Consider the following 24,992-nt stretch of genomic DNA (forward strand, 5'->3'; position numbering starts at 1 on the left):
TGTCTGCTGTGTGACCTTGGACAAGTCGCTTCACTTCTCTGGGCTTCGGTTACCTCATCTGTATAATGGGGATTAAGAGTGTGGGCCCTCTGTGGGACAGGGACTGTATCCAACATGATTACCTTGTATCTCTCCCAGCCCTTAGAACAGTGCTTGGCACACAGTACGCACTTAACAAGTCCCAAGTACCTAACTGTAATTAAATACCACAATTATTATCAGCCTCCCAGGGAGAGGGCTGACAGTCACCCTTCTCCATTATCGGGGAGTTCTTGAAAAGGCAGGTACGGTGGAGACTTTCTGGCTCAGTTGGGGAGACCTACCCAGCACGGACAGAAAACGGTCGGCATGTAATCCAAGAGAGGGACGCTCTCCCAGTACTGACCCCCACCCACCCATCCTGTTCACGTTTTCCACTTACAGGAGCCTCACTCGGCCCGTGACTCACCCAAATCCCGGCCCCAAATTCTTGCTTGACCTTGTCAGTCCGCTAGAAAACTTTTGGAAAACATCTCTGCTCGTCTCCGGGCAATAAAAGGGAAAAAAAAAAATCCCTCGTCCAGCATTTTTCACTCAGCTGCCAGGGCAAATTAGGGTCTCCTCACCATGTGTCAAGTGTGATCTCCCAAATCTCCATGCTACTTTAATAGCAGGGGATTCGGGGTTCTAACTCCACCTCTCCCAGTGACCTGGGGAGGTGGGGAGGACTGCACTGGATCTGACTCAACCCAGAAGCTGAGTGCCTAGGGGTGGGCAGCGTCATTCTACAATGGCACAAATGCCAAGTGGCCATCCTCTGAGTTAAGCTCTCTCCCCAAGAAGCACATCCTATAAATTTAGGGCCCCTTTTGGAGAGGATGAGTTGGCGGCGCTCGAGAGATGACAAATCCTAGGTATCCCCCGAAGCATCAGATGCCCCCAACTCCCTGATACACGATGCTCTGGCCGGCAGCATCTTTTCTGGAAAATGAAGGAGGAGCAGGGGTCATTCTGCCTGCATCGACCTCGGGATACCAGAGCAAATAATAATGATAGCATTCATTAAGTAGTTACTACGTGCTAAGCCCTGGGGAAGATAGCGAGCTATCGGTTTGGCCCCAGTACTTGCCCCACATGGGGCTCACAGTCTCAGAAGAAGGGAGAAGCGATTTATCCCCATATTATAGATGAAGAAACTGAGACCCAGAAAGGGTACGTGACTTGCCCAGGCAACCACCAAAGGTTGGTGACAGAGCTGGGCCTCCTGACTACAATTCCCTCGCTCTCCCCACTTTTCCCGGATGGAGGAACTGATGCTAACATACACGAACACGGAGTGGTTTTTTTCTGCTTTCGTCTTGCAGTGCCATATACCTCCGTTTAGTGCCCCGGCCACTCTGCTTTCATGAGTATTTTAAAGCGAGAGAAGAGACCAGAGAGAGGAAGGTCAGCCGCGCGGGACACCCCGCGGCTTTCCAACCAAAGGGAAGTCAGAGCGGCCAGCCTGGCCACAGGAGGGCCACAACTTCGTTCAGGGAGGGTCGGGACCCCGGGATAAGCCTCCCTCTGGTCTGGGGGGGGTCTGGTCACCTTGCCCGTCCTCCAATCAGAGCAACTCGCCGGACCAGGGAGCAGAGGAGCAGAAGGAAACGACATTGGGCAGAGGTGGGAAATTAGGCTTGCCAGCCCCACAGCATCAGGGGCAACCCAGCACCAGGCCCCCCAGAACTGAGGCTTGGGGACCTTAATCCGAGGGACCCCAGGACCCCAAGAGATGAGTCTCGGAACCTGCGACCAGAAGCTAAGCCTGGCCCCGAGCCCAACCGACCTCCTGCTTCTTTAGGAACTGAGAAGAGCCTCCACCCCTGCTCCCGCAGGCAGTGGACTTGGGTACAAAGTTCCAGAATTTAAGAGGACCCACCAGGATGCCAGGGGAAGTAAGTCTCAGAAAGCTTGGCTTTCTAGGGCCATCGATCTACCTCGCAAACTAAATTCACTAAAGAACACCGAGGGACTGATTCGAGGGTTCTGGGCAAGGAAAATTTCAAATGAAAAAATTAATTCAGGGTTCACCGCCCCAAACTTGCTCAAACTGTCCCGGGTTCACCGTACCCAAGCCAGAGACCCCAGGTAGTCCCAGGCCACCCCCTCCGGCGGACCCCCTCCCCACAAGCTGTAACCGTGGCGGGTGGTGACAGGAAAAGAGGGATGGGTCCGTGTGGCCAGCTGGGGTCGGGGCTGACATTTTAGTCTGTCGGCACTGGGGCTCAGATCCAGACTCCTTTCTTTCTTAAGATTTTTGGGAGGTCGCGGGGAGATAGGCAGAGGCCCTCAGAAAGGGAGAGGATTCCTGCGTCGCTGGTGTCACCGTGCCTCGCCGGTGTCACCGTGCCTGCCTAAGCCTCCCCAGCACTGAGCCCATCCGGAGAGGTTTACTAACCCCGCTCTCCCACCACATCGTTCTGCACCCCAAAGAAACAAGAAACCGGTCTCCGTGTGGGGCTGGGCATGGGATGAGGGGAGGGCTGAGGGTCTCCTTGTGGCTTTTAACTCTAGTGCGTCTTCACCCTCAGCAGACAGCAAGAGGATGGAAGGAGGGCTAGGCCACCGGCCGCTCGCACCTGTCACCTCTGGCAGTCAGGCCGAGCCTGTAAAGCAATAAACAAGGGTATCGGGTTTATGCTCTTTTCAACAAAGCCTCTTCATCGGGGATGAGACCCAGGTGACAGGATGCCACGCCTGGCTCAGTTCAGCTGGGAAGACGGGAACGTGGTGACAGCGGGAGCGAAGGGCTGGGCCAGAAACCACTTTATCGTTCAAGCGAAGTATGTATGTGTTGGAGGGCGGGGAGAAGGGGGAAACTGCTGAAATCCGGGGATCAGTTGACTATTGCTGAGAAGCAGCATGGCTTGGGGGAAAGAGCAAAGGACCACGAGTCAGGAGACCTGGCTTCTAATCCCAGCCCTACCACCTGCCTGCGGTGCGACCTCGGGCAAGTCATTTAACTTCTCTGGGCCTCAGTTCCCCTCCCCGGTGGGATCGACTGCAACGCTTCAACAGCGATTTGGGGGCCATCTCCAAAGGCCGGGTGTTCAGGTCTTCCCTCAAACGTTCCATGAGGTGAAGCAGGGGAAGACCTAGCCAGGGCCGCCCCGGACGGAGCTATTTTCTGGGCAGCCGCGGGCTCCACTCCCCAAGCACGCGTGCACACCCACGGGTACTCCTGTTAACACGCCCATTCGCCCACTGGTTCCCCAGGAATAATTAATTAGCTCAGCCGTGGCCAAAAGTAATCTTAGACCTCTGACTCGGCCGATAATTTATGCAAAATTAAAGGATCGCTGCCGTTGCTTTTTTCGATTCCTAATTCAGCATTTTCTTTTTTCCTTATGAAAGCGGGACTCCAGATTTAACTGCTCTGATGCCCTTTTACGGCGCTTGGGGTAGTAAAACCTACAACCACCCTTCAGCCAGGGAAGGACAGAACCGGAAAACCGGAGCCCCAAAGCGCTCAAATACGCCCGTCGGGTTTCCGCTGTCAACTCTCTCTATAAGAAACGATAAAATTAAAGTCCAACACCCATGGAGAGAGTTCATCCATCCAAAGCATTACGCTTGAATTGCTTTCGCTGATAACCAAGCTTTTTTTTTCCCCACAAGCTGAGATTTGCCTTCAGTGAATAGCGGAGCCCCAGGCTCCGTGTCACTTTCTGGGCGCCGTGGGGTGGCCAAGCACGGTGGGGATTTATAAGACAGACGAACCCCCGGCAATTCCCCAGATGGCATCTTTTACCCTGAAAGTGTGACCGAGCCTCCTTAAGCAGGTAACTTACTATCAAACTGGGACTTGAGGGAGAACTGAAACCCAGAGAGTAGTTATTGGCGGGAGGGAGGGGGGTGGTTTCTATATTGGCCTGATTTGCCCCTAGGCCCCGAGTGGTCTCGAATTGGGCCAAAGGAATCGTTCACTTGGCAGGCATCACCTGGCGGGGGGAGGGACGGCGGGGACGGCACAGCGCAACCTTGAAAGTTGTGAAGCGGAACCCGGCGCCCGATAACCAGAAGTCATTCATTCAATCTTATCCCTTAAGCACTTGCTGTGGGTAGAGCACTGGACCGAGCACTTAGGAGAATACAATATCACAATAAACAGACGCGTCCTTTGCCCACCTGGGACCCAAGCAATGAGGCGCCTTGGCAGAAAAGAAAGCCAAAGGGAGACGGGGCCGAGCACTCCTTCTCGCCAGCGAATTGGGCAGGTGAAATACAGTTTAATTTCTAAAGAGAAGAAAAGAGTTCGAGAAGCTAGGGCTGAAATTCGGGGTTTTTTTTTCCTTTTCCCAGGATGGAGGTTTTTCTATGTGCTACTTGTACAGACCCAGAAGGGGGAGCTCAAGAAAAACAGATTACTTTGGAAAGGGCTGAGAGCTTGGTTCATCAATTCATTCAATCTTATTTATTAATAATAATAATGTTGGTATTTAAGCACTTACTGTGTGCAGAGCGCTGTACTAATAATAATAACAACAGTGTCGGTATCTGTTAAGCGCTTATGATGTGCAGAGCACCGTTCTAAGCGCTGGGGTAGATACAGGGTAATCAGATTGTCCCGTGTGAGGCTCACAGTCTTCATCCCCATTTTGCAGATGAGGTCACTGAGGCCCAGAGAAGTGAAGTGACTTGCCCCCAGTCACACAGCTGACAAGTGGCAGAGCCGGGGTTCGAACCCATGACCTCTGCCACCCAAGCCCGGGCTCTTTCCACTGAGCCACGCTGCTTCCCATACTCAGTGCTTGGGGAAAGCACAATACAGCAATAAACGTCCAATCACCATAGCGAATAGCGGGGAGGTCCTCAAATACGTCCCCGGGGGACCCCGAGCACCTGGTGTCCTGGACAATTTGGAAGGGGAATAATTTAATTTTTAAAAATGTTGGTATTTAATAATAATTATGGCATTTGTTAAGCACTTCCTATGTGCAGAGCACGGTTCTAAGCGCTGGGGTAGATACAGGGGAATCAGATTGTCCCACGGGGGGCTCACATTTTTTAATTCCCATTTTTACAGATGAGGTAACCGAGGCACAGAGAAGTTAAGTGACTTGTCCAAGGTCACACAGCAGACACGTGGCAGAGCCGAGATTAGAACCCACGACCTCTGGCTCCCGAGCCCATGCTCTTTCCACTAAGCCACGCTGCTTCTCTGTTAAGCGCTTACTATGTGCTGAGCACTGTTCTAAGCGCTGGGGTAGATACGGGGTCATCAGGTTGTCCCACGTGAGGCTCACAGTCTTCATCCCCATTTTACAGATGAGGTCACTGAGGCACCGAGAAGTTAAGTGACTTGCCCAAAGTCACACACCTGTCAGGTGGTGGAGCCAGGATTAGAACCCATGGCCTCTGACTCCTAAGCCCATGCTGTTTCCCCTGAGCCACGCTGCTTCTCTGCTGCTGCTTCTCGTATAATTAATTATAATTTAATAACAGTATTATTAATAATATGTTATAATAGCATAAAAATAATAATAATAATAATAATGATTTCCAGAGTTCAGTGGAACTCTGCCCCTTTCCTCACCCAAACCGGAATGCTACTCTGGGCCCGCATCGATCCTCCCCCCGAGGAAAGGGGGAGAGTGTAAAAATCCACTACTCAGATTGGGAAACTGAGGCCTACCCACCGAGATCGACAGGCGGGCCACAGCGTCACAGAGCGAGACAGTGGCGGAACCGAAGTCCAGGACTCGCAAGCCCCAACCCACCCTCAATCCACCCGTCTCCAATCTCCACCTCTTGCCCAACAGTCCTCTAGCCTGTAAACTTACTGTGGGCAGGGAATGTCGCTGTTTATTGCTATACGATACTCTCCCAAGCGTTTAGTACAGAGCTCTGCACACAGTCAGCGCTCGGTAAATACTACTGACTGGCTGACCTAGTGGAACGAGCACCGGCCTGCTAGTCCGAAGGACCTGGGCCGGCTCTGCCACTTGTCTGCTGTGTGACCCTGGGTCAGTCACTTCTCTGTGGCTCAGTTAACTCATCTACAAAGGGGGGATTAAAACTGAGAGCCCTACAGGGGACAGGGACTAGACTGCATTCACCCTAGCACTCAGTACAGTACCTGGCACATAATAAGTACTTAACAAATACCCTATTAAAAAAAAAAAACAAAACCAGAAGGCAGCTCCGTCCCCCAAGAGTACAATTCTGTTTGGTCAGTGACTCCCCAGAAAGGCAAAGGGGTCCCAATTCTAGACCCTCCGCACCCCCGGGTCTAGAGCACTAGAGGTCAAATCGTAGGTCGAGGTCACCACCCGAAACAAGGGCGGAAGGGAAATTTTCCAGCGCAGGCGGGGGCAACGGCTGGGATTCCTTTTTCATTTTATTTTGGGCCTGTCCTCTCAAGTCCCTGCGAGATCGTGCCCCTAGGGACTTCGGAATATCAAAGGTCAGAGCCCCCCAAAGGGAGGTCCGACCACTCTAAAGCCAAATAGTTTTCCCGTTTGCCTACGGGGTATTTTGCCGGAGACCCAGAGGCTACTAATAGCGTCCGCCGATCCGACCTGGGGCCGCCCAGAGAGTGGCAGGGGGTAAAAATGCCACTGCGAGAGTGGACAGACGTCAAGGCCAGTTGGATTGCGGGAGCGGGGCCGGAGGAGCCCGGGGTCCCGCCTCCTGGCCCGGACGGGGGCGCGGGGGAAACGGGGCGACGTGCCCGAGGGGAAAGAAAGGAGTCCGCCCCGAGGCCCAAGCCGAGGAGCAGGGAGGACGTGGCCGTCGGCAGGTGCTCCGTTCAAGGGGAGCGGGACAGAGGGGCGGGCCGGGGGCCTGCGGAGCTGGCCGCATCAGGCCCCACGTGGTTTGATCAGGCACCCGAGGGCGTTCGGCCAGGGTGCCCTGGGAGCACCGCCCTGAACCCATCGCACTCCGCTCGCCGGCCCTAAACTCTGGACGACCAGCTCCACGGGGGCACAACAGGAAGGAGCCAGAGAGATGATGGGGGAGGGACCCGAGCCGGGGACCCAACACTGATCCCTCGCCATCTGGGGAATTCTTCATCCCAGATTCAGGTCCCAGAAGCCGGCGGGGTTAATCGCACGCTCCCGCCGGAGGCCCGGCCCACCCCGGGGGTTCAGGTTCCAGATTTTTGGCCCACGAGGGCCGCTGGGACAAGTCTTTACCTCTGGTTCCTAACCAAGGAAAAATCCATGGTTTTGCTCCCTTCATCAACCCCAACTCTAGACTGTAAGCTCACTGTGGGCAGGGAATGTGCCTGTTTATTGCTATATTGTACTCTCTCAAGCGCTTCGTACAGTGCTCTGCACACAGTAAGTGCTCAATAAGTACGACTGACTGAGGCTCGAAAAAATAGAGGGCCCCAGTAAATGCTCCTCAGGTGGGCCCCCCATCCTGGCAAATTTTTTATGGTATTTGTTAAGCACCTACTATGTGCCGGGCACTGTACTAAGCGCTGGGGTAGACACAAGGTAAGCCACACGGGACTCAGAGTCTGAATCCCCATTTGACAGATGAGGGAACTGAGGCACAGAGAAGTTAAGTGACTTACCCAAGGTCACACAGCAGAGCCGGGATTCCCAGCCTCTGCTCTTTCCACTAGGCCAAGTTGCTTCTTGGCTTAGTGGATTATCTTTATTATTGTTACTATTAAGAAGAAGAATGGTATTTGTGAAGCACTTACTATGTGCCGAGCACTGCTCTAAGCAGTGGGCTAGATACCAGAAAATAAGGTTGTCCCACGTGGAGCTCGCAGTCTTTATCCCCATTTTGTGGACGGGGTCACTGAGGCACAGGGAAGTTAAGTGACCTGCCCAAAGTCACAGAGCAGGCCAGTGGAGGAGCCGGGATTAGAACCCGTGACCCGACTCCCAAGCCCGTGCTCTTGCCGCTAAGTCACGCTGCTTCTCCCCGATTAATAATATTAATAACGACAGCCACAGCCTCTCCTTGCCTGTTACTGCTCTGCCCTGCCAGTTCCTTTTTTACGGTGTACATTAAGCACTTACTACGTGCCAGGCACCGTACCAAGCACTAGGGTAGATACAAGATAATCAGGTCGGACACCGCCCGTGTCCCACCCGGGGCTCACAGTCTTAATCTCTATTTGACGGAGGAGGAAACTGAGGAACGGAGAAGTGGTCTGCCCAAGGTTAATACAGCAGACAGGTGGCGGAGCCGGGATTAGAACCCGAGTCCTCCTGACTCCCGGGCCCGTCCTCTATCCGCTAGGCCCGGGAGAAGAAGAGCCCGGGTAGCACCTGAGTTGCCGACGTCGGGGCCGAGGAGAGGGAAGGAGGCCGATCCGTCTCTTCCTTAAAACTCCAGCCTGAACAGGGGAGGAAAGAGTCACGAGAAATAGGAGCCCGGGGGCCCGTCCCGTCGCTCCAACGGCCCCCACCCCTAGGAAGCCGCGAGGACCGCCAAGGCAACTATTACTTCTGAAAGCACTTGGAAAAGGGCATCCCTGCGGCTCTCCGCTGCCCCGCCGCCCCCGGGCCCCCCGGGCGTGCCAGCGGGAGCCGGCGCAACCCAACACCGTCACTTTCGACCGCTTGACGGAGCCGAGCCGGGGAGGGGGACGGGGCCAACTATGTGAACTTTCCCCACTTCCCCGGGCCTCCGGGGGGGCGGGAGGGAGGAGGGGAGGGAGGAGAAGTCCCCTCCAGAGACCTCAAGGGCGAGGCGGAGAAGGGGAGCTAAAGGGCGGGCGGGAACGATTTACGGGGAAGGGCTGACGGGGTCGTCGGCATAAACCTCATCCCCTTTCTGGGAGGGAGAAAGGGGGATGCTCTTGCGGGGGCGGTGAGGCGGCTCTAGTCATCCATTCATTCATTCAATAGTATTTACTGAGCACTTGCTATGTGCAGAACACTGCACTAAGCGCTTGGAATGGACAGTTCGGCAACAGATAGGGACGATCCCCGCCCACTGACCGGCTTAGAGTCCTTAGGACCTCCCGCCCACTGGCCTGATCCAGTGTTTTGGGTTTCCCTCCACGGCGGGGCGGAGGGGAAGGGGTCTCCATAAGGTCGATGAGGGTCAAATGGGGCCACCTGGTTGGTACAGGAAGGACCCGGGCTTCTGAGCGCCAGTTTGAACCCCATGTGAGACATAAACTTGGGCTGTGTCCAACCTGATTAGCTTGTATCTACCCCAGTGCCTAGCGCGTAGTCAGCGCTTAACAGATACCACAAAAAAAAACAAGCGGCATCGACTGATCATCTACTGTGCGCAGAGCAGTGTTCCAAGGGCTTGGGGAGTACGATGAGAGAGATGATCCCTGCCTCAGGGAATTTACAGACGAACAGTGAATCACGGATGGGAGGAAAAAGACGTGACAGGTTCAAGAGTTAGCGTGTATTAAGGGTGTTATACTGTACTCTCCCAAGGACTTAGTACAGTGCTCTGCACACGCTAAGTGCTCAATAAATACGATGGACCGAGTTGGCCCAGAAGTGCCGAAGTAGGAGGAAAAAGGAGACGGTGATAGGTTCATGAGTTAGCGTGAAAGGACGACAGTGTATAAGCCATAGACTTATGTCAGAGACTTAAGGGTGTTATACTGTACTCTCCCAAGGGCTTGGTACAGTGCTCAATAAATACGATGGACCGAGTTGGCCCTGAAGTGCCGAAGTGGCAGTCGGGAGGGCTAGAATTTGGGAAGAAGGACCCCAAGTGCCCCCGGTCTGTGCCGTGAGCCCCCCGCTGAAAGCAGAGGCTCCTCCCGCCCCTCCGCTACACTCACTACGAACGCCGGCTCTCTTCCTCGTGACTGCCACCGTTACGTGGGCGTTGAACGGAAAGGCGTTTCTGAAGTCTCCGGGAGGTTTCAGTCTCTCGGGCTGAGGCGCCTCTTCCGGCGTCCTCCAAACTCCAAGTTCCGAAGACCGCACCGGAGCGTTTCTCAGGCGGAGCCGCTCCGCGGCCCCCCCCCAACCCATCCAGAGTAAAACGAAATCCCCGGCTCCCGACGTACGCTCCGAGATGAGCCCTGGGGGATCTGTCGCCTTTGCCCGGGCCCGGCCTGAGCACCGGATGGGGGAAGGGAGCGGGCACGCGGCTGCCACCCTGGGGAACAGGGTGGGTTCGGACGGCCCGGCCCGCCCAACCGCGGGTCCGCCGGATCGGCCCCCCTCCGGAGGGGCAGCCGGAGGGGGGGCGGGGGGGGGGGGGGGGGTCTCGGGAGCGGATGGGGAGGTTGGGATTCCCTCCCTCGGCACTGACAACCCCACCCCCAGAGCACGAAGACGCGAGCGCCGCCGGATATCTGATTAGACTGCGGGCCCGTCACCGGGCCGGGATCGCCTCTGTTGCCGAACTGTACATTCCCGGCGCTCAGTACAGTGCTCCGCACAGAGTAAGCGCTCAACAAACACACCCGAACGAATGATCTACGAAAGACCAGTGGAGGGACGAAGCCAGGGGCCGGGGGAGGTGGGAGAGAGCGGCGGGAGAGAGAGGGAGGAGGGCGACGCGAAGGAACAAGACGCAGAAAGTCCCTAGCTGGAACCTTCCTAATATTCTCTAGTCCCCACAGGCTAAGAGACCACACTGCTGCTGAACAATGCAGTTTTGAATTCAATTAAAGCGATTATCTGTTGTGCCAAATAAATTGTGTACAGCATATATCCCGCAGCACTTTACACCTTCGGGCTCATTATTTTCTAACTGTTTCCTCCTGTTTATGCGCTTTCAAATTAAATCGCTGATAATATGCGCCAAAATAAAAAATGAGCGCACCTTGTCCGAAGAAAATTGATTCCCCCTTCTCCCGAACCGGGCGATTGCCAGGTTTTATATACTCTGTTCCCGGTGATCATTAGTAATTCAATTTTCTTTTTATTAGCCCCCTTATCTGCTGAGCAATATAGTGGCAGAGCTGACCTCTTTCGCACGGGTAAATGTTTAAAATCTTTTCCCTGATTAATTTTGCCAGTTAAGGAAAAGAGGAGAAATGGCCCGGCTCTTAGCCATCACAATGAATAAAGCTTAATGTTGATTGTGATGGAATTTCTAATGCCAGGGAAATTGATTGAACGCAGCAATTACGCTGCAATAGTAACTCGGGGGAAATGGGATCGTTTTCTCCTGGCCGTAGCCTTTTGGTTATTTAAAACAATCCAATTTGCAAGGATAATTATATATTAGTGTTTTATCTGCCACTCGGAATGAAGGGGGAGGGGGGCGGGGGGGTTGATAGCGGCCCCGGCGTTAGCAGGTTATTGCTGCAAATTACTTGATATCTGCTTTCTTTCACATAAAGAGGAAATTAGGCGATCAATTACCAGAAAAAGGTGGACGAGGCCGGGATAAGAGGGGCAAGGCTGCCCTCTGCCGGGCCGGCCTCCCTGGACTCCCTTTCCAGTGATCCAGTGATCCAGTGATCCAGCGACTTATCCAGTGATTTATCCGGCGGAGGCGCGTCGCCCTGTGTCCGCCCCGGGCGCGAGAGCCCGGCGGGATGGGTGAGGAGCGGGTCCCGGCGGGTCCCGGCCATCGGAGCGGCGGCCGCCGCCGGTGGGGCGCCGAGGGCTCCCGCGCCGGAAGTCATCCGGGCGTCCATCCGTTCCTCCCAACGGACTGATCGGGAGCTCGCTGCCGCTGGGCGCTCGGGAGAGCGGGACTTCAAAATAAAGGGGCGCGTCCCCTGCCCGCGGCGAGCGTATAGCGTGGCTCTGTGGAAGGAGCGTGGGCCTGGGAGTCAGAGGTCATGGGTTCTGATCCCGGCTCCGCCGCCGGTCAGCCGGGTGACCTTGGGCAAGTCACTTAACTTCCCCGGGCCTCGGCTGCCTCACACGTCAAATGGGGATCTAAACTGTGAGCCCCTCGTGGGACCACCTGATCCCCTTGTATCACCCGGCGCTTCGCACATCGTGAGCGCTTAACAAATACCACAATTTATTTATCTATTTATAGGCGAGCTGGAATGGGGGGTGGGAGGGGGAGAGCCGGTAGCCCGGGAGGGAGGGGATCCTAGGGGAGGGCAGGCAGACCGGCTGGCACTGCTGCCGCCAAGGGCCGCGCGGAGAGGCCGGGGGCGGCCGGGAAACCGGAGCGTTGAATTCGCCGGGGCGGGGACGGGTCCCCGACTCCCCGGGGGCCGAGCCCCGCCTCCCCGTTCCCGGCCAGCTAAATTAAGCCACCGGCAACGTCCCCCGGGGCCTAGCCGGCCCCGGTCTCTCTCTGGATGACAGGAGCGGCCCGATCCTACCTCCCCCCACGGCTTGGCTTTCTGGCCTCCCGCTCTAGGGAAGGCGCCAGACTTCAGGACAGGCAGACAGACCCAGTCTTCCGGCTCAGCCGCCACCGGCGCAGGAAGAGCCGCTCGCACCGGCGTGAACCTTCCCTGAGACGAAGAGCGGAAACGGGGAGCCGAAACCACCCACCCGTCTTCGTTCTCAGGAGCGGCTGACCGGCTGGGAGGTTTGTGGTGCATCGTCTTCCCTCAGTCAATGGCGTCTACTACGTACAGAGCACCGTACGAAGCGCCCGGGAGAGTACGACAGAATCAGCAGGCGGGTTCCCTGCCTAGAACGAGTCCTCACCCCTCTCCCCCCTCGAATGCCCTCCCCGTTCCTCTGGCGGACCCCGCCCCGTCCCACCTTCAAAAAACTTCGCTCGGGCTCTCGGGCCCCATAAACTCTTTTACGGACGAGCCCTGCGTGGCTCCAGCCAGACTCCCCTAACCTGCACGTCCGCCCACGACGTGTACGAGTCGGTGTGTCGGTAACGGTAGCCGGGCTACTTGTTAAGCGCTCGCTGTGGGTCAGGCACTGAGACCCTCCAGACCGCAAGCTCGTTACGGACAGAGACTGCGTCTACCGACTCCGTCGTACTGGGCTCGCCCCAGCGCTTAATACAGTGCTCTGCACGCAGTAAGCGCTCAATAAACATCACTGATTAATAATCAGGTTGGACCTCATCCCACCTGGGGCTCAAAGTCGAAGCAGCAGCATTTCCTGAGCAACCTCCTCGGTATACCTTGCTGTACGAATTTCATTTTTGATGGTATTTGCTCAGCACTTACTATTCATTCAGTAGTATTTATTGAGCGCTTACTCTGTGCAGAGCACTGTACTAAGCACTTGGGATGTACAAATCGGTAACAGATAGAGACGGTCCCTGCCCTCTGACGGGCGCACGGTACTGTACTAATTGCTGGGGGAGTTACAAGATAATCAGGTTGGACACAGTTCACGTCCCACGTGGGGCTCACAGCCTTAATCCCCATCTTGCAGGTGAGATAACTGAGGCACAGAGGAAGTAAGTGACTTGCCCGAGGTCACCCAGAAGACAAACAATAATAATAATAATGTTGGTATTTGCTGAGCACTTACTATGCGCCAAGCACTGTTCTAAGCGCTGCAGTAGATACAAGGTAATCGAGCTGTCCCACGTAGGGCTCACAATCTTCATCCCCATTTTACAGATGAGGTCACTGAGGCCCAGAGGAGTGAAGTGACATGCCCAAGGTCACACAGCCGACAAGCGGCAGAGCCGGGATTAGAACCCATGACCTCCGACTCCCAAGCCCGGGCTCTTTCCACTGAGCCACGCTGCTTCTCGCTATGGGGTAAGATGATGTTGGTATCTGTTAAGCGCTTACTATGTGCCGAGCACCGTTCTGAGCGCTGGGGTAGACACGGGGGAATCAGGTCGTCCCACGTGGGGCTCGCGGTCTTCATCCCCATTTTACAGAGGAGGGAACTGAGGCCCAGAGAAGTGAAGTGACTTGCCCACAGTCACACAGCTGACAAGTGGCAGAGCTGGGATTCGAACTCATGGTGAAGCCAGGGTTAGAACCCGGGTCCTCTGACTCTCAGGCCTGTGCGCTCTCCACTAGGCCGTGCCGCCTCCTCCTCCTAAATGTTTGGGAAATACAGAATACAACTGACCCTTGTGTGATACATTATCTACTAGTGTCTTTCCAGCCTCTATAGGCAGGGACTGTGTCTTCTCCTTCCAGTAGGTCTCCCCTCTCCACTTTTTGATTTATTCACAGCAGCAAATCTGGGGGCACAAGGTTGGTGCTTCTTTCCCGAGGCGCACTTGGCGATTCGCGGGCGACTTTAACGAGGCCCATCTGAGCCTGATGAGATCTGCTTCAGCTGGGAAGGGGTTTTTTTGTTTTTTTTTTCCACCGGGAATAGAGAAGCAGCGTGGCTCAGTGGAAAGAGCCCGGGCTTGGGAGTCGGAGGCCACGGGTTCTAATCCCCGCTCCGCCACTTGTCTGCTGTGTGACCTTGGGCGGGTCACTTAACCTCTCTGTGCCTCAAGTTACCTCGGCTGTAAAAATGGGGATTTAAAAATGTGAGCCCCACGTGGGACAACCTCATTCCCCTGCATCTACCCCAGCGCTCAGAACAGTGCTCTGCACATAGTAAGCGCTTAACAAATACCATCGCTATTATTATCAAGGAGCGGGGTTCCGATCCCGGGCTCGGCCACTCATCTGCTGCGTGACCTTGGGCGAGACACTTCACTTCTCTGTGCCTCGGTTCCCACATCCATCACACGTGGATTAACACTGTGCGCCCCACGTGGGACACGAACTGCGTCCAACCTGATTAGCTTGTATCGAATCAGTGCGCCCGGCGCACTGTTACGAAGAGGAGGAGGTTCTACGCGAGATCTCTTGGAATCCAGGATTTTAAGTCTTCTAGACAAAATGCTCTGTAAGGACACCCTGGCCCATTTCAAGTCAGTGTGCTCTTTGAAGAGCTGGGTTAGGATTCGGCGTCCCCGACGAACGGGACGCTGTCCGGGTTAAAGGCTGAGCACGTTTCGGCCGTCACCTCGCCTGCCTGCCCACTTCTCGACTGAAGCCGTCAGACGACGTTGAGCCCCGGCTACAGTCTGAGATACCAGAGGCATTCAGAAGAAACGGAGCCGGCAGTCTTAAATGTCCTCTGAGAACTCAGACGATACCAGAAAAGAAAACGCCGCGTGCGGCGGCTTCGGTCGTTCTTTTAAATGCCGTAAATATTGTTCAACTCAATCCTTCCGCCGTTCGCCTCCTCCGGTCTCCTTCCGTCAGCCCAAGAACAAAGCAGCAGCTAGCCTGTCCACCCTGAGCGCCTACGGGGAGCCGCGGTCGAAAGAAACCTGCCGCCGGAGCGGGCCGCCGTCGCTTCCGCTTTCCCCTTCGGGCTTTGAGGCCGAGGAGCCAGCCGTCCGCGGGCTCCTCTCCCTCGGCCGACGGCCCCATCTCCCAAGACGACCGGCCCTCCCGCTCTTACCTTCCTTCCCAGGCGTGTGGGCCCGGGCGGCCGGCAGCCGGCGCAGCCTGTGTTTGGTGACCTGCACCAGTCCCCTGTTGGGGTTCTTCTTCAGCACAGGGCTGGATTTCGCCCGGGCGCCGTGCTTCCGCCGGAGACTGTAGTGGCTCTTGGGAGTGGCAGGGGGCAAGAGGCTGCTCTTCTTATCACCTGGGAGGCTGGGGAGACAGGTGAGAGAGTCAGGAGCAGGTCAGGAGGGAGAGGAGGTTGAGGCCACTCCGGGGTGACTCTGCCGACCTCTCCGGGCAGCTCGGCGGACGCCCGGAACCGGGAGGAGACAGAGGCCACTCCGCCGGGCGTCCGGAAAGGGGACCTGGGCTCGTGGCTATTTCACCGGGCTCCCCCTTCTCCACCTCCCAGGACACCCAGCCCTTGGTCGTGGTCACGCAGAATGGAAAGCCCGTAGGAAGGTGGCCACTTCCAGGCCACCCCCCGGAGCTAACCCACCCCAACTGGGGGAACGTGAGCCCCAGCCAGCAAGGCCTGCCTCGACCCCCGTCGCTTTAGACAGAAGAAGGGGGAGAGGGAGCAAGCACAACCCTTCCCCCAAGGATACAAGGAATTCCCAGCCGAAGAAGCATCCGGCCAACGCGTGGGAGGGAGAGAAATCTCGGCGGCCGGGGTCCTGGGGTAGGATTCCACCGGCTCGGCGGTCTTCAGGGTGGACAATAACTCACCCTCTGGGGCTTAATTAGGCTTCCTAATCTGTACTTATATAAAGAAGGCAGGAAAAGAAACCAAAAAAAAAAAAATTCGATATTTAGATCTAATGAAGGAACAGGGTTTATCCAAACTATCAATCCATCAGTCGATAATATTTACTGAGCACTATACTAAGACTTGAACGATTACAAGAGTTAGTACGATTGAAGGGAGAAGGGGTCCAAATTATAGCGAGAGATATTAGGAAGAACCTCCTTAAGGGTAGTAAGACCCGCAGGAACATCGTGAACACAGAGTGCCTTCTGGAGATATTCAAGGGATAAGTAGGGATGGTTTGTAAGAATAATAATAATGTTGGTATCTGTTAAGCGCTTACTATGTGCCGAGCACTGTTCATTCATTCATTCAATAGTATTTATTGAGCGCTTGCTATGTGCAGAGCACTGTACTAAGCGCTTGGAATGGACAAATCGATAACAGATAGAAACAGTCCCTGCCCTCTGACGGGTTTACGGTCTAATCGGGGGAGACCGTTCTAAGCGCCGGGGGAGATACAAGATCATCAGTTTGCCCCACGTGAGGCTCGCTGTCTTAATCCCCATTTCAAAGCCGAGGTAACTGAGGCACCGAGAAGTGAGGCGACTTGCCCAGAGACTCACAGCTGACAGGTGGCGGGGCCGGGATTAGAACCCATGACCTCGGACTCCCAAGCCCGGGCTCTTTCCACTGAACCACGCTGTTCGTATGCAATATTAATAATAGTCGCGGGATCTCTTAAGTACTTACTCTGAATCAAGCGTTGTGCTAAGCCCTGGGGCAGCTTGTGCCCAGGCCTTTTCCTATAACGGGGTTCACGATTTAAGGGGGAGGGAGAAGGGGTTCTCCCTCCCACTTTTACAGATGAGGAAACTGAAAGGCGGAGAGGTTAAGGGACTCGCGCAAGGCCATAATAATAATAATAATAATGTTGGTATCTGTTAAGCGCTTACTATGTGCAGAACACTGTTCTAAGCGCTGGGGTGTAGGCACAAGGCGATCGGGTTGTCCCACGTGGGGCTCACAGTCTTAATCCCCATTTTACAGATGAGCTAACGGAGGCACAGAGAAGTGAAGCGCCTTGCCCACAGTCACACAGCTGACAAGTGGCGGGGCCGGGATTCAAACCCATGACCTGTGGCTCCCAGGCCCGGGCTCTTTCCACTGGTGGCGGAGCCAGGATTAGAACCCGGGAATCCTGTCCTCCCGGTCCTGGGCTCTTTCCACTAGGCCACACTGCCTCTCGGGCCACCTTTCCCAAAGGTGGAGTGTTGAACTTGGTGCCCTTTGGAGGTCCCTTGCGGTCCTGGCATCCACCGCTCTGCGCCTAGGCCCGGTCATTTTGTGCTCCGCACATACTAAGCGCTTAAATGGCTCAGTGGAAAGAGCCCGGGCTTGGGAGTCAGAGGTCATGAGTTCGAATCCCGGCTCCGCCACCTGTCTGCTGCGTGACTGTGGGCAAGTCACTTCACTTCTCTGTGCCTCAGTGACCTCGCCTGTAAAATGGGGATGAACTGTGAGCCTCACGTGGGACAACCTGATGACCCTGTATCTCCCCCGGCGCTTAGAACGGTGCTCTGCACATAGTAAGCGCTTAACAGATACCAACATTATTATTATTATCATTATTATTATTATTATTAAATACCAACATTATTATTTCATTTCGCCAGCTCGGGTGAAGGGCCAGCTGGGGCCGTGATAGGGACCAGTCCCTTCCGGATCCCAACCTCTCCCAGCCCAGACTCCGTTCCCGAGCCTGCTCCCGGGGCGGAGCAGCCCTTGGGCAGAGCAGCGTGGTGTAGTGAATAGAGCCCGGGCCTGGGAGTCAGGAGGTCGTGGGTTCTAATCCCGCTCCGCCACTCATCTGCTGTGTGACCTCGGGCAAGTCACTTCACTTCCCCGGGCCTCGGTTTCCTCATCCGTAAGATGGGGATTGAGACTGCGAGCCCCAGGTGGGACGGGCCGTGTCCAACGCCATTTGCTCGTGTCCACCCCGGCGGTCGGTCCGGCGCCTGGCACATAGTTAAGCGCTTAACAGATATAACGATAACGATAATCTCATCAGGCCAGGTTCCCCGGCAGCCTCGCACTTCGCGGGGGAAAGCCCGAGGACTCGCCCCACCCCACCCTTCTTCTGCCCCAGAGGTCGCCTCGTGGCGGCTCCAGGTGGCCCCCCGGGCTACCGACGGGCGAATGCCCACAGCCCCTTCGCCCTCCCGACGCGGGGCTGGGATCGAGAGCTCCGGGACGTGGCGGGGACCCCCTTCACCTCTCGCTCACCTCACGCTCCCTCGCCTCTTGATGATCTTGGTGCGGCTTTTGACCTTGTAAGCCGAGAGCGCGGTTTCTCCAAAAGCGGGCTTCCATCCACTGGGTCCCCCGGAGGCCTGGCTTGGGGCGGGAAGATCCGCACGGTCCGGCGAGGCCGGGGGAGCATCGGACCTCCCGGGGGCCTCCGCCCGCCACTGGAAGGCGGCGGCCGTGGCGGGGGTCGGACCAGCGGCCTTCCACCTGTACTTGCTGGAAGGGCCCCCGGGCTTGGACGGCGCGGCCGGCTTCCTCGGCCTGACCGCCGGGTCGGCCTTCGGCTGGGGTTTTATCGGCCCGTCGGCCGCCCCGGTCGACGGCGCCCTCCGGGCCGCCTCGGCAGCGGCCCTGGGGCTGAGGGATCGCCTCGGGGGGCCCCTCGGGGCCTTCACGGTGCTGGCGACCCACGTGTAGTTCGTCTTCTTGAATTTAGGAGTCCTGCAGGGCCCCGGCAGGGAGGGCTCTCTCGCCGTTCTGGTGGCCGGGGCTCGTCTGCCGGGTCCGCTGACGTCCAGAGGGGCCTGGGCCAGGGAATTCCGCAGGGGCGGCTCCCTCCCGGGCCTGAGCCGCTGTAAACGTAAGGCATCGGGGACGGGGGGTCCGGCTTTCCCTCCAGCTGCCCCCTCGCTAGACCGGGGCCGGGCTGGGGGCGCCTGGCCCGTTAACCCACGGGCATTTTCGCTCACGGTCCGACGGGGCTCGCCGGGGCCGCCGGGCCCGCTGCCCGCAGAGTTCCCGACGCGGCGATCGCCCCGCTCCTTCCGACAGACCAGGTCGGCATCCTCCTCGCCGTTGGAGGCCCCAGCTCCTCCCTCCTTCTTCTGCAGCCCCGGGTCACTCCGGGGAACATCCCGGTGGGTCCGGGACCCCCCCGCCGAGCCAGGATCCGAAGGCGCCTCGATCCCGACTACCACGTTCTGGTCCGGTCCCAGCCGGACCCGCCTCGGCGGGTCGGGCGGGGACGGGCCCGGGCGGTCCTGGCTTGGGGGCGCCCTGCCCTCGGGCTGCTCCGCGGCGCCGGGAGGCCGGTTCACGAGGGAGTACTTTTTGCGCCAGGACAGCCCCCGGTGTGGGAAGAAATCCCCGCGGACCGGCCGGGGATAGCCGACGCCGAAGGTCCCGCGGCCGCGGTAGGCGGGCAGCGGCCACCGCGGCCCGGCTGCGGCCGCCGGCTGGGCCCGGGAGTTCCCGTGGACATTTTTGTAGTCGTCGATGAGTCCTGGGGAGGGCGGAACGTTGCATTTCGTCAGCTACCTATTCCTTCGGCCTCCAACCCGCCCCGTCCCGCCCCCCCCCCCCCGACTCTCGTGGCCACCGCCAGGGCCGCCAGACAAGGTCCAGGGCGGAAGGGGCGGCCGCTGAGAACGCTGGACCGAGAACCCACCGGCGACACCTCGAGTTTTCATAAACAAATCCCTTCGGGGGTCAAGGCAGCTTCACCTGGGACCTGACTTTCTTCCTCTCTCTTGCCCAGTCACCCCAGCCCTTCTTCCCACACCCAGTCCTCAAGGGGACAGTCCAATGGGGAGCAAAATAATCAGAAAAATAATCAACGTCTCCTGACCGTGGAGAGAGAAATGACACACCGGTCTTGGTAGGATCTCTGCCCTGCCTGGGGCGACGGACGCAAAGGAATCAATACTTCTTAAAATGATTTACTCTTTGGCCCATTCATTCTTATTTATTTACGGTGGCGTCTGTTAAGCTCGTACTATGTGCGAAGCACTGTTCTAAGCGCTGGGGGGGTACAAGGTGATCAGGTTGTCCCACGTGGGGCTCCCAGTTTTAATCCCCATTTCACAGATGAGGTAACTGAGGCCCAGAGAAGTGACTTGCCCAGAGTCACACAGCTGGCAAGCGGCGGAGCCGGGATTCGAACCCATGCCCTCGGACTCCCAAGCCCGGGCTCTTGCCACTGAGCCACGCTGCTCCTCATTCTTACAGACCAACATGTAGCCTAGTGGGTAGGGCACGGGCCTGGGAGTCAAAAGGGCCGGGTTCTAATCCCGGCCCTGCCACCTGTCTGGCGTGTGCCCTTGGACAAGTCACTTCCCTTCTCCGGGCCTCAGTTGCCTCATCTGGAAAACGGGGATTAAGACCGTGAGCCCCACATGGGACCACCTGACTACCTTGCATCTCCCCCAGCGCTTAGAACAGTGCTTGGCCCATAGGAGGCGCTTACCGAATACCATAATTATCATTATTAATATCTCTGTCTCCTTTGGGTCTCTCTAAAGTCTACCACCCTGCTCCAAAAGTCCCATAGCGTTCGGGTATTTTTCTTTTTCCAACTGATAAACAGCTCTCCGGCCGGTTGGGCATATCCAACTTCGGCCGCCTCCCTTGGAGAAAACACTTCCCTTTCTCTCCCTCTGAAGTCCTCTAACGCAGAAGAGTGATTAAAATCCATTTCAATTTCGCATTCGAAAACAACATCTATTTGGCAGGGATAACGGCATATACGTTAGCCTCAGGAGCTCTGGCTGAATAAGAGGTGGAAGATAACCCTGAAAATTAAGTGCCTTCTTTAAGTATTGTTTATATACACGAGAAACAGAATTCAAAATTTTCTCTTTATTGGTATATGTTTGCCTCGCTATGCGAGTGTGCATATAAACAATACGTGAAGCATCAACGTTGGCAAAAACTTAATGTCTGCATCGCTCCGTGATCGAGCAACTTGGTCTATAGCTGTCATTAAAGAATCTAGATGGTTTTGGACCGCTTTTGAGGTCTGGGGAGATATTAACGCACTTCTCTGGGAAGACTGTATTTCGTTTAGCGTATTTTTTCGCTATTTTCACGGAACCAACAGAGAGTGCTAAAGAAGGCTAACGGCAAAATACTCACGTAGGAGAGACAGCTAAACTCTCGGCAAAATTCATCTATAAAGATCATCTGTCCATTCCTTATAGGAGGGCAAGTGCTCAATAAATACGACTGATTGATTGATTGATTGATTGATTGAGCGCTTCTCTTCCCAACAGCTCTCTGTGGCTGGAAGGAGACATTCATAGTGTGGTTTTCCTTTTTTGTGGATGGGGTCACCGAAAAGACTCACGAGCTTTGGGAGTGAAAAGAACACGAGTCCAAGAACGAGAAGACCCCCCCCCCCCCCCCCCCCCGTTCGAGTCATTCATTCATTCAGTAGTATTTATTGAGCGCTTACTATGTGCAGAGCACTGCGCTAAGCGTTCGGAATGGACAATTCGGCAACAGATAGAGACGATCCCGGCCCGTGGCCAGCTGTGCGACCTTTAGCGATCGATCGATCTTACGCGTCGGGACGCTGAGCGGCACGGCCCAGTGGTTAGAGCCCGGGCCTGGGAGTCAGAAGGTCACGGGTTCTAATCCCAGCTCCGTCACCTGTCTGCTGGGCGACCTCGGGCACGTCACTTCACTTCTCTGGGCCTCAGTTCCCTCCTCCGGAAAATGGGGATGGAGACTGTGAGCCCCACGTGGGACGGGGACTGCGTCGAACTCACTTCGCTTGTATCCACCCCAGCGCTCAGTACAGTGCCCGGCACATAGTAAGCGCTGAACAAATGCCATCGTTATGCTCATTTGTCTATATTTTTATTACCCCATTTATTTTGTTAACGAGGTGTCCATCCCCTTGATTCTATATATCGTGATTAAATGGTCTTGTTTTTGTCCGTGATTAGACTGTGAGCCCGTCAATGGGCAGGGATCGTCTCTGTTGCCTAACTGTCCATTCCAAGCGCTTAGTACAGTGCTCTGCACATAGTAAGCGCTCAAAAAATACTAATGAAGGAAGGAACGAATGGATACTATTACTCAGCTCTTGAGAGAGTACGATACAACAAATTAAGGGACACGTTCCCTGCCCATTGCGAGCCTACAGTTTAGAGCAAGACACAGAAGCGCTCTGGGCCTCACATGTCAAATCATGGAGATAATAATAATAATATTTATAATAATATTAGTATAATATATAATTATTATTCTTGTTATTATTACTTTGGTACCTGCTCTCCCTCCCACTTAGAGTGTGAGCTCAGTATGGGTCAGCGACATGGTCGGGCCTGACTGTCTTGCATCTAACACATCACAGCGCTTTGGCATAGAGTAAGCGTTCAAATAAGGATAATTACGATGATGAAGTAGCCTGGCAGGGTGGATAGAGTAGGGGCCTGGGGGTCAGAAGGTCACGGGTTCTAATCCCGTCTCCGCCGCCTGTCTGCTGTGCGACCTCGGGCAAATCGCTTCACTTCTCTGGGCCTCAGTTCCCTCATCTGGAAAATGGGGATGCAGACAACCTGATGACCTTGTATAATAATTATGGTACTTGTTAAGCGCTTACTACGTGCCACGCACCGTTGTAAGCACTGGGCTAGATGCAAGGTGAGCAGGTTGTCCTACGTAGGGCTCACGGCCTTCATCCCCATTATACAGATGAGGTAACCGAGGCCCGGAGAAGCCGAGAAGCAGCGTGGCTCAGAGGAAAGAACCCAGGCTTGGGAGTCAGAGGTCATGGGTTCTAATCCCGGATCTGCCGCTTGTCAGCTGGGTGACCGTGGGCAAGTCACTTCACTTCTCTGGGCCTCAGTGACCTCATCTGTAAGATGGGGATGAAGACTGTGAGCCCCACGTGGAACCACCTGATTACTCTGTATCTTTTCCAATGCTTAGAACAGTGCCTGGCATATAGTAAGCGCTTAACAAACACCAACATTATCATTATTATTAAGTCACTTAATTCTCTGGGCCTCAGTTCCCTCATCTGTAAAATGGGGATGAAAACTGTGAGCCCCACGTGGGACAACCTGATCACGTTGTATCTCCCCAGCGCTTCGAACAGTGCTTTGAACATAGTAAGCGCTTAACAAATGCCACCGTTATCATCATTCAACAGCTTGCCCAGGGTCACACAGCAGACAAGAGCAGGGGCCGGGATTAGAACCCATGGCCTTGCTCTTGCCACTAGGCCACGCTGCCTCTCAGGCTGTGTCTACCCCAGCGCTTAGAACAGTGCCTTGGCACGTAGTAAGCACTTCAGTTTTACCATTATGATGGTGATGAGGTCCCAGGAGGAGGGGAGCAGAAGGAAGGCATGGAGTCCAGGGTGGGGCTTTGAGAGCTGTTTGGACGCCCACCCCCCGCCCAATACATCCATCCAAATAATAATAATTTGTTAAGCGCTTACTATGTGTAACAAATATCATTATTATTATTACTATTATTAAAATGGGGACGAACACTGTGAGCCCCACGTGGGACAACCTGATGACCCTGTATAATAATGTTGGTATTTGTTAAGCGCTTCCTATGTGCAGAGCACTGTTCGAAGCGCTGGGGGAGATCCAGGGGAATCAGCTTGTCCCACGTGAGGCTCACAGTCTTGATCCCCATTTTACAGATGAGGAAACTGAGGCCCAGAGAAGTGAAGTGACTTGCCCGCAGTCACCCGGCTGCCAAGTGGCAGAGCCGGGAGTCGAACTCATGACCTCTGACTCCGAAGCCCAGGCTCTTTCCACTGAGCCACGCTGCTGTATAATAATAATAATGTTGGTATTTGTTAAGCGCTTACTATGTGCCGAGCACCGTTCTAAGCGCTGGGGTAGACACAGGGGAATCGGGTTGTCCCACGTGGGGCTCCCGGTCTTCATCCCCATTTTCCAGATGAGGTCACTGAGGCCCAGAGAAGTGAAGCGACTTGCCCACGGTCACCCAGCTGACAAGCGGCAGAGCCGGGCTTCGAACCCATGACCTCTGACTCCCAAGCCCGGGCTCTTTCCACTGAGCCACGCTGCTTCTCCCCCAGCGCCTAGAACGGTGCCCTGCACGTAGCAAGCGCTTAACAAACACCGACATTACTAGTAGTAGTAGTAAGCGCTTAACAAATGCACTTCATTCAATTCAGTCGCACTGATAATAATGACAACAATGATGGAATTTGTCAAGCGCTTACTACGCGCCAAGCGCTCGGACAACTGGGCAACCCAGAGGGTCCATCCCTCTAAGCATGCTTCTCACCCTTAGAGAGGCAGCGTGGCTCAGTGGAAAGAGCCCGGGCTTGGGAGTCAGAGGCCGTGGGTTCTAATCCCGCCTCCGCCACTTGTCAGCTGGGTGACTTTGGACGAGTCACTTCACGTCTCTGTGCCTCAGTTACCCCATCTGTAAAAGGGGGAGGAAGCCTGTGCGCCCCACGGGGGACCACCTGATGACCTCGGGTCCCCAGCGCTTACAACAGCGCTTGGCACATAGTAAGCGCTTAACCACCACCCTCATCGTCCCTGCCCCACAACGGGCTCGCCGACTAGAAGGGAGGGAGGGAGACGGACAGCAGGAGAAGGAGGCCTCGATACCATCAGGGAATCAGAAATAGAGCCGCTGTGGCTAGAGAAGCAGCGTGGCTCAGTGGAAAGAGCCCGGGCTTGGGAGTCGGCGGTCATGAGTTCGAATCCCGGCTCTGCCCCTTGGCAGCTGTGTGACTGTGGCCGAGTCACTTCTCTGGGCCTCAGTTTCCTCATCTGTCAAATGGGGATGAAGACTGGGAGCCCCACGGGGGGACGACCTGATGACCCTGGATCTCCCCCAGCGCTCAGAACAGGGCTCTGCACAGAGTAAGCGCTTAATAAATACCAACATTATTATTCTCTGTGCCTCAGTTCCCTCATCTGTCAAATGGGGATGAAGACAGTGAGCCCCACGTGGGACAACCCGATTCCCCTGGATCTCCCCCAG

The 24,992-nt window shown here is 55.6% G+C and overlaps 1 protein-coding gene across 1 annotated transcript in view; it reads right to left on the minus strand.

Annotated features, from left to right (window-relative positions):
• ZC3H3 (zinc finger CCCH-type containing 3) overlaps positions 1-24,992 on the minus strand; it is a 245,201-nt gene that overhangs the window by 219,747 nt on the left and 462 nt on the right. Inside the window, exons 2-3 of the mRNA XM_029063878.1 lie at positions 18,258-19,503; positions 15,237-15,433 (exon numbers count right to left, since the gene is read on the minus strand). Coding sequence (XP_028919711.1) covers positions 15,237-15,433; positions 18,258-19,503 — 1,443 coding nt within the window. The remainder of the gene's footprint in view (positions 1-15,236; positions 15,434-18,257; positions 19,504-24,992) is intronic.

Source organism: Ornithorhynchus anatinus, chromosome 4, assembly GCF_004115215.2.
Source record: "Ornithorhynchus anatinus isolate Pmale09 chromosome 4, mOrnAna1.pri.v4, whole genome shotgun sequence".
NCBI classification, from domain to species: Eukaryota; Metazoa; Chordata; class Mammalia; order Monotremata; family Ornithorhynchidae; genus Ornithorhynchus; species Ornithorhynchus anatinus.